The 10087-nt window shown below is 45.8% G+C and overlaps 1 protein-coding gene across 1 annotated transcript; it reads left to right on the top strand.

Moving 5' to 3' along the window:
- Nucleotides 1–616: 616 nt before the first annotated feature.
- On the top strand, nt 617–9520 carry bmp16 (bone morphogenetic protein 16; the record flags this gene model as incomplete). Its single annotated transcript, XM_079165881.1, has 4 exons — nt 617–639; nt 1558–1641; nt 7262–7638; nt 8295–9520. 4 exons carry the CDS (start codon nt 617–619, stop codon nt 9368–9370), a joined length of 1560 nt encoding a protein of 519 aa, XP_079022007.1. The 3' UTR covers nt 9371–9520.
- Nucleotides 9521–10087: the final 567 nt, after the last annotated feature.

Genomic DNA, 10087 nt, shown 5'->3' with positions numbered 1-10087 from the left:
ATGGACGATTTAATAATTCTCTCACATTTCATCAAATGATTTACAAAAACACCCTAAATATGGTAATAACCAAATTCAGTCAATTATGAAAAAAACACATTTTTCCAAAAGACAAAGTGTGTGCTACGAGAGCCCAGCGAGCGTGTTTGTGTGTAAAGTCGTTCTGCGTTGGGACAATTACTCAGCCTCGGGGATGAATGAGGTCTGTGGATTAAGGTTTTTTGTGTGTTTGTACGGGAGTGGACGGGAAGAGCAAGTGGAGGGGACAGAGAGGAGGAGCAGACGGACTTGCGCAAGTGATTCTCCAGATGAGATCTAATATGTGAGACGGTGCATCCTAAAGAGACGTTTTCTCATGGGTCCACCCCATGAATACAAATTCACCCTGCCACCCGCTCTGTGCCGAAAGGACAGATGCACCTTGCCTCAACCCGTAGTGGAGAAGTATAGCTTTTCTTTTTTTTTACCTCAACGTTTACTTCCATCCAATCACAAAACTCAACTGAGGTGACTTCATGGCAGCTGTTATGAGTCATCCATTCATACCTTTTTCTTGTAACTGAATCTGTGTGCTTTTATTCACTGTCATGGGGCCTCGTGTTGGACGAAACGTAAAATGGTGCCAACGAAAAGCAGCAGGTGAGTTTGTTGAAGGAGGAAGTGTGGAAAATAATCAGTTTGCTTCTGTGTGCCGACCTTGGGGTTATCTGGAAAAGGTCGTATGCTTGTGTGTTTGTGTGCGTGTAAAAGTGTGCGTGCATGTGAGCACATCCTTGTCTGTTTTGTTGTGTTTGGTTTGACTTTAGCCCGATCATGTGTGTGTGAGAATGTCCATTAATGTTTGTACTCATGCTTGTTTGCTTGTGAGTGAGTGAGTGAGTGAGTGAGAGAGAGAGAAGATAACAGCAGTACAGTAAATCTATTGGGGCAGGTCTTAGTGACATCACTATCTAGGAGGATCTTACTGGCCAGGCAAGTCAATTACAGTTAAACTGAGTTTACCAGCTGGGCACTTTGTATAGCGTAGAAAAAAAGCAAAAAGAAGTGTGTGTGTGTGTGTGTGTGTGTGTGTGAGTGAGTGTGTGGGGGGGAGAGAGAGAGAGAGGAAAAGGGGAGGAGATACAAAAGGGAGGAACAGAAGGGAGTGAAACGGAGAGAGACATAGTAAGGCGGTTTAGGAACTAGAGGGAGTTGTTGCCGGTGATACAGTACAGACAGACACAACTCATTGTATTCCTGCAGCTTCCACATGCACAGCGCCGACACCAGTGTGTTTTAAACAACCAGTGCAGGCAACAGAGAAAGGGAGTTGCCCACTTGCGTAGGTCAGGCAGGCAGAGGGGAAGCCGGTGGATGTTTTTAAGAGTTTGCTTATCTGACAACAGGATGAGAAGCTGAGCGAGGGAGCAGAGAGGGGAGAAAAACATGGAGAGAGCAGCAGTACCTACAGCCCGTTTACATAGGAGACATAGAAGAGACAGACACTGGTTACCTTGAGAGAGGTAAAAAGAAAAGCGACAAGAGGTAAATAGTCCACTTTGTCCAATCTGTCCAAAGGAGCGGGAGCGAGAGCCGAGGGATCGTAACACTGGAGCTCAAGGATAAACCATGGACTCTGCATACATCCCACTACACCTGGACGTGAGTACTACATCCCTTTCACACACGCACACACACACACATCTGTCTGTCTGTCAAGCCACAGGCCACAGGAACTGTGCTGCTGAAACCATTAGTCACTCTGGGGAACAACACACACACACACACACTCATGCACATGCATACTCCGCTGGCACAGTGTGGCTCAATCAAAATCTTGTCCGGTGAGCAACTTGTCCAAGAATAATGCGCCCATTATGAGTTCAAAGAGCATAACGTAACTCACCACCGCTGCAACATACACAGTATGAATTGGCCCTCAGTGTTAAAGCTCAGCAGCTTTAATGGGAAAAGCAGAGGTGTGTTTTTGTTCTGTATTTCACCATGGCTTAACTGTCAGACACACGATGAGAGCAGTCTCTGAGCTTTCAGCAGTCACGGGTTAGATATGTCAGTGTTTCCATTGATGCTTGTGCAGTGTTGCGCCTCAGCGGGGGCCTCCTGTTAACCACAATGCACTTGTGACACTGAGACCTCCGGGCATCCCGGGCTGAGACGAAAGAGGAGATACTGAGGAAATAAAAAAGCAAGAGGATGAAAGTTGTAAATACATGGCAACCTGTTGATGCTCTGTTCAAGCTCACGCATATGAGACTAAAACAAAGTCTGTGTATGTGGTTCCTGATCAGTCAATTATGATAAAGAAGACGGGAAACACCGGGCCTACTCCACTAAACCGAACATGTGTGTGTGTGTGTGTGTGTGTGTGTGTGTGTGTGTGTGTGTGTGTGTGTGTGTGTGTGTGTGTGTGTGTGTGTGTGTGTGTGTGTGTGCGTTTAAATCTATTTCCAACCGCTCTCACATATTTACAACCCAGCTCCACCACAGTTCCATGTCTTGGCGTGTGTTTTCTGCTTACGTGTTCGTGCTCACTCTGCCTGGCACTTAGCATGTGTTTAAACCCTCTATATACTGCTCTTAACATGTGTGTGTCTGCATGTGTGTGTTTGACGTCTGGGTCATTAGCCAGCTAATCGGTCCAGCTGGGATGAATTAAAGAGCGTTCTATAATGTCCAATAAAACCACACAGCAGCCGACCTGGAATATTGTTCGAATGATTTCATCTGTTTCGCCTGAGAACTGTTTTGGACATTTTTCACCCCGCCCCCATTATATATTAACTCCCCAGCTCAAAGTCGTGCATTAATGACTGGTTAACCATGCGGAGTATTGTGCAGTTATAACCTCACAGTAAATTATACAGACTATGGCGTGCATGCTCAGTTTATATATGTATGGCACAGTTGCAAGTGGAAAAAGAGCAGCAGTGAATACAGATGTATCCTCAGAAGTGTTCTCAGGTGTGTACTGTACACCGCACATCACATTTGGTCTCATGAGGCTGTCCAACATTAAATATTTTGGAGTGTTTGAGTATGCTCAGAGAGAGAAAATCAAACCTGTGGCATAAACGCTGCACGTATCGTGTTCTGAAAGAATGAGACGGCAGCATAGAAAAATGAGAGCTAGCAGGGGAGGGGGGGGATCAGGAAGAATGAGAGGAGGAATTTGGGAAAAGAAACACGGGAAGAACAACAGGAAGGGAAAGTTGAGGGACCAAGCGTAACATGAAGACAGCGGCGGTGGATAAATCAGCCGGCTGCGGTGACACTCCGGCCCTCTGGCCCGGCAACAGTCTGCCGCACTCTTCCGCAAAAACACCATTCATTTAAGACATAGGGAAAAAAAGAGCAACATTAATGGGAGAGGAAGAAAAGGAGAGACGGAGAAAGGGAGATAGGGAATGGGAAGGTGATGCAGAGAAGCACAAAAACAGATATTGTTAACAAGAAAGAACAAGAGAAATATGGCAGAGAGGGAAATTGATGGATGAATCATGAGAGGAAGAGGGAAATAGAAAAGCAGTCAAGTGTTGTATGACAGCATAAAGCAAAAGGACAAAGTTCAAGGAATGCAAAATGGAAGGAGGAAGGGGAAAGGGAGCAGGGTTTGAAATGATAAAAAGAGAGGCAGTGAGATAGAAACATGACAAAAGCAGGAGTTAGAAACGGACGTCAGAGGGCAGAGGTTTTAATCAGAGAGTTCAGAAAGACACGGGGCAGGCCGGCGACGATTCTCATCCGTTGTGCACCAGGGTCACGCCACTGTCGGCTCGGGAGGTCAGGTCTAATATGTCTAATAGGCTGAGCTGCATGCATGCACACACAGACAGACGATGCACAAACGCTGCGGCTGAGGCCCTAACCCTTCATCTCACCTTATCATTGGACCCATTAATCATACAGCCGTCCTCCTTTATCCCCAAGAATATTTGATTAGTCCACATTCCTGCCAGAGAGAAAAATAATAAAATGTGAACAGTGAGGCAGGGATAGCCAGATATGAAAGCAGGAACTGGGGGAATGTTATCGTAAAAATGTCAGTTTTTACGGCTAACTGGAATGAGACGACATCAGGATGTACACAACACATAAAGATGCTAAATCAGGACTGGATCATCTATGTACCGTTTGAACTGGACAGAACCAGTCATAACACAGACACTCAGGGAGAACAGAGTATGTATGTCAAAGCGATGTAGGGCAAGCTTGTCTCCGCTCGCAAACCTCTTCCTCCCCTTTCCGTGTTTCTCTGCCTAGCGCAGGTCGTGACACACCCTGTTGTGTGACGACTGAACCTTTGAACCTGCAGAGTCACCTGGGTGGTTTTGTACTTTGTGAGGAAAGTACAGGAGAGAGATGGTGTTGTTGTCCTTAATCTGCTTTACAAGCCTCCAAAGAGTATGGGAGAGGCTGTCCAGCATGGTGTGTAATCTGTAATTGTCCTCTGCGTCGTTGCCTCAGGTGAAACAGCCCTGGGTGGGGCTGCGAGAGTTTAATGGATAGCCAGCAACAATCCCACGCTTGGAGGTGGCTTACTTTCCCAGGCCTGCCCTTTGAACCACGTACCACATGAGCAACACACAATGCATAAAAAATGTACACACCTTCACACCTCCGAACTCCTTTTAACCCTTTTCATGACAGTGTGGTAAGATTAGTGGTCATTACAGTGTCATTATGTGTTCGCTCAGCCATAAATGCCTCTGTTATCTCGCTGTAGAGGGCTTAATCAATTCTCTGTCCCTCAGAGAGACGAGATATGGAGATAGAGGAGAAAGATATGTGAGAGCTCGGACAAGCTTAGAGTTCTTCTTTTAGTAAGTGATAGGTGCACTTTTCTTTTGAAAAATATAATTTATACTTCAGTCAACCACGGCGACAATGGGTTCCTGATTCACTTCTCTTCTACTTCTATTTTGTCGCACTTCTGTTCGTTTTTAGTTTCGATTGTCTTGTCTCTGACTCCTTTGCTCTGACCCTTTTACTCCTCAGCTCGACCTCTTCAGGTCAAGAGGGCCGTTAAACTTGCTGGTTTCTAATTACTGGCTCAGTTATTATTAACACCTGCACTACAGATGTGCTGGGTGTTAGCCAGGTCGTAGTGGTAATTACATGATCCCCTGTCTGTGGTCCGGTTCCCGCACTGAGAATAGTCATGGAGGGAGAGATAAGCTGATCACTTGAGTTGAGTCAGCTGAAAGAGGCTTTAATCTCTCAACACAGTCAAGTTTAGCTTAAAGGAGCGCTGTTGTGCCATCTGTGGGGTTTTGCTCAGAATTCTGCTTCAGTAATAAAGAATAGCAAGTGAATGATGCAGGTGAATGTGGGAAGAAGGGGAGATCATCTTTGTGACGGGAATTCATAACACTACCGCTCAAAAAAGCACAAAAGACACTTCTGCATATGTGCAAATAATACTGTCCTTGGAAGAACCCGTAAAAGTTTTTTTGTTTTATTTAGATAACCAATAGAATTTCAAACCTTGTATATTTGAGCTTTTTTTTTTAATTGATTGAAAATTTGAAGGGCAATTAGCAGTGAGTGCTTGAATGTAAGACTTTTGAACATACGGTAGTTGAACAAAACTAAACAAAAGCACCCAAATTCAAAATGCAGGATTTAAAACAGGTATTCATATACAAGGATCAATATTAGACAACAACTGCATCTGAATGATATGATATTGTTGGAGTCATTGGGCAAAGATTCCATGATAACATTTCTTCATTTTTTTATAAGTCTGCAGTTTTCTGAAAAGAAAATCCCAGAATTGGAAAATACAGCCCTCCTCTCTCCCCTTTCTGTCCTAAGCCCCTCCCACCAGACGAGCATGCAATTCATAAAATTACCATTCATTTCAAACTTCCTCCTGATCGCTTTATACAGTAACCTGTACAAGTACTAATGGTTCATTTCATACATCATCCCAATCGTGATTGTGATTGTGATGCCGTTATAGCAGCAATTGACCATGAGAAGTACTGTCCTGTTTTCTTTTTGCAAACATGTGGTCCTGTCAGGAACTTTGAGATGACATGATGTGATTTGAGGCTCTAGATAGCTACAATATCGACAAAGTGTTTCAGAGATGGAGAGAAGATGTTGCGAATAGTTTGGCCTTCTGCTCACCGTAGCCATCATGAATGCACAGCAGCTCTGAGCTCACCACTCACACAAAAGGCTAAACTATTCCAGACTCTCTTTTTGATAAGTCCGTTTTCCTGTTTTAGTTTGCTTTGCAGTGTAGGCAGTTATTACCAATGGAGGAAGAGCAACTTTTCCTGCAACTTTTTCTCCAGGGTATTTCGCCATTGAATCAGGCTCTCACCGAAGGGACGTGCATGCGCATCTGTATTTGTAGAACAGTCAACAGGAACACCTTGTCTCTGTGATTGGCCCGGCCTGTGATCACGGACTACATTTTCTAAAGCCTGAAAACAAAGCCAAGAGGAAGTGCAGAAGTCTACTTTTCTCTCAGACCACCTGAATCAAAAATATGTCAGTTACACCAAAATATACTGCCTACCTCAACTTTACGAAAAGCTTTCAATCTTCATCACTCACGCATCATTATAGAGATCTACCGAATGTTTGAATGAATATTCTCCAGCGATTTGAAAATGAAAGGAGGAGAAAATATCCGTCATCGTGATGGCCTCTACAACGCCATTACACTTCACTAAAGTCCACAGCCGTTGATTCATGATTCACGATCGATGTCTTTCATTCACAGCACTGTGATCTCTTTCACACATAAACACACAGCAATTACAGAGACTGTTTAATTACTCATGCGTAGGTGTCCTAGGAGATATATGGCCCCTGGGGGTATGAAGCGCGCTATAAATTAACAGAGAAAAAACAAAGTGGCACTGTTTCTACCGACAGGAGTAAGAAGCAAACAACTTCATATGGATTTGTGGACAGTAAATATCTTGAACATATGCCACATGAAGGCTGAAGACTGATGAGAAACTAGTGTGTCCAGGAAGGGGAAGACATAAGCATGATATACAGAGTCCAGGAGGATCTCAGAGGAGCTATCTCTTTTTCAAATTTCATATTGTGCTCTAACACAAAAATTCTAAGCATCTAAATTTAAAGAGGATCAGAAACGTTGCATAACCTGCCTTCATAAGTTTGTCTGTTGATGTTGAAGATTGCTCCTCTTTTGTCTTTTATTAACTACTTCCTCTCTTGTTTTCTCCATCACACCTGTCCTCCCATCATTTATCCTCACCTTCCTGTCTCCCTCCAGGTCCACCATGTTCCCTGCTAACCTGCTGCTCCTCATGGTCCTGCTGCTACCTCAAGCCTCGTCTGGTCGCCAGGGTGGAGACACCAGCAAGATCGACCATGGCAGGGTGTCCCCCGTGCCTTCCTCCTTGTCGCCCCCACCAGCTGGTTCCCTCCTCCTGGAGCCCAGTCTGGCTCGGACCATCCAGAATCTCCTCCTGAGCCGGCTGGGCCTGCAGTCGCAGCCCGACCCTCGGCCTGGAGTGCCGGTGCCCGGGTACCTCCTTAATCTTTACCGCTTCCACCAGCAGCAGTACCATCTAGTGGAGGACCCCTCGTTTATCTTCCCCAGCCAGCACATCCAGCAGGCCAACACCGTACGCAGCTTTCACCACAATGGTAAGCTCACTGGTACATCATGATGCTCTCAACCTATTTAACTGCAATAAAATAAAAGTATTTGAAACGTTATTGTTTGGCCTTTGAACTTTTGTTTCAAGGAAGCTGTTCCTTCTTTATTAACCACAGATGAACTATATATATCCTATTAATGACAGATGTTTGTTGTGACTCACCAAGTATCCATCTGTGCGCGCTTAGATAAGATGGGTTGTTTACAATCCTGAAGTCTTCTTTAAAAACATGTGCGAGCGCATACTTAGAAACACTGAGGGGAAGTTTGTTCTGGACTTTGCTCTGCAGTTCTGATCACGGCCGGATTAACCTGTTTGGGAGTCCGAGGGCAAACATTTGCTGTTGGACCCCCGCCGATCCCCCACCTATTGCCCTGCCAGTCACCTCCAAGTTCACACATATCTTTTCTTAGTTTAATTTGTTTGAAAACAACTTTATTAGGAATATGCACAGTAACGTAACTTATTTGCTAATATTAGTAGATCATTTGGCAATTCTGCTATTGAAATTATTCAAGAAATATCTGGCAAATGACAAATCTGACTAATTGACTGCTGTTTGTGTCTTGTTGAGTGTAAATAACACCTTTTAAACCACACTAAACTCCCATATCCCCTCGTCTCTCTTCCTCTTTCTCTTAGAGCCCCTTGGAGACAGTCCTTTAGCAGTGGATCGTAAGACGGTGCACATCTCCTTCAATGTTTCCTCCATCCCTCAGGATGAGAGGGTGCTCTCCGCTGAGCTTCGGCTCCTCCGCAGTGACAGAGCCTCACTCGGTCCTGGGGTCCACAGACTAAACCTATACCTCACTGAGCACCATGAGGACCCTGAGCCCACCCTGCTGGAGACAAGGTTACTCACCACCGGCCTCCACAGCCATAAAGCAAGTGGTTTCTGGGAGGCTTTTAGCCTAAATGCAGAGCTCCTCCAGAAGGCCCTGGCTGGGACTGGCAGTCTGGGCTTCCTCCTGGAGGTCAGAATTGAAAACAGCACCACAGTGATCCCTGACCAGAGCCTCTTCCCTACCGCAGCTGAGGAGGAGGCAGAGAGACACAAACAAGGACACCTGAGAGTATGCAGGTCTGTGGGTCAGGACGAGCATAGCTGGGCCCAGGAGAGACCCCTCTTGGTGGCTTATAGTCATGACGGCCGTGGAGAGCCCTTGGTCAAACATGGCAGGAGGACCCCCAATGGAGGCCAGAGGATGAGAGGGAGAAAAGGGACAAAAGACAGGACCAGGAGCAGCAGCAAGGGCCGCAATAGAGACCAAGCCTCGGGCAGGGACAAAAAAACGGCGTATACGGTTCCGGGCTGGGGGGGTGTTAAAGGAGGGGTCAGTTGGAGCGATGGGGGAAGGGTGAAAAGAAATGGTGGTCGTGCTGCAAAACTGAAGCGCCTTTCTCGTAACAGATGTCGCCGCCATCCTCTATATGTAGATTTCAACGATGTGGGCTGGCACAAGTGGATCATTGCACCCAGCGGCTACGACGCCTTCTTCTGCCTGGGAGAGTGTCGCTTTCCTCTGGCCGACCACATGAACTCCTCCAGCCACGCCATGGTGCAAACTCTGGTAAACTCTGTGAATGGAGCAGTGCCCCGGGCCTGCTGCGTCCCCACCTCCCTCAGCCCCATCGCCCTGCTCTACCTGGACCCTCAAGACCGAGTGGTGCTGAAGAATTACCAGGACATGGTGGTGGAAGGCTGCGGCTGCCGGTAGTGGACTGGAGAACTCACCCAGAGAAAGGCAGACGTGGATGGAGCAACATCGAGGGAATAGGAGAAAGACAGAAGCTTGAAAAAGGCAGATGGTGGGAAGAAGAGACGCCAGTTAACTGCAAACAGACATGGAGACTGATAGAGACAAATGTAACAGCGCAAGAAGACTGAGGGGAGAGGAGGGAGATAAGGGAATGGATATAGCAGCTAAATATGAATTATGAGGAGCAAGAAAAATAAGTCAGACATAGATTGACAAAGACAAATAGTGAACGGACATAATCTGCCACACAACAGGTTAAATGATTCGACAATAAGGCAGAGGAAGCAGAAATATGGTCAACACAGATATACTGCCAGGAATTACTTTTCACGTTTTACCATTTAGCAATGATGCAGCTGTTTACACCATCAACCGACAGGCTACTTGTTCTCTCACGAGAAGCCAGCGCTTAAATATCAGATGGCGTCTATTCTATATCCCAGTGTTTGCCAATCATCTCAGACGACTGTCTCACAGGCACATGCACATGTGTTTAGCAGTGGACACACAAATTAAGCTCTGGAGCAGAATCCTGTAACTTCCTCATTGACTTCCTGATGATCCGATGATCAACAGCATTAGCAATACGACGATGGCACTAGTACGGCTTCTAAACTTTGTGTGACAGTGATGTTTCTGCAGTATTTGAACCAAGAAGTAGGGTGCATCTGTAAT

Source organism: Pholis gunnellus (assembly GCF_910591455.1).
Source record: "Pholis gunnellus genome assembly, chromosome: 9".
In the NCBI taxonomy this organism is placed as follows: Eukaryota; Metazoa; Chordata; class Actinopteri; order Perciformes; family Pholidae; genus Pholis; species Pholis gunnellus.
Note: the sequence above shows the minus strand (reverse complement) of the source record. Positions and strands in the feature narration are given on the sequence as shown.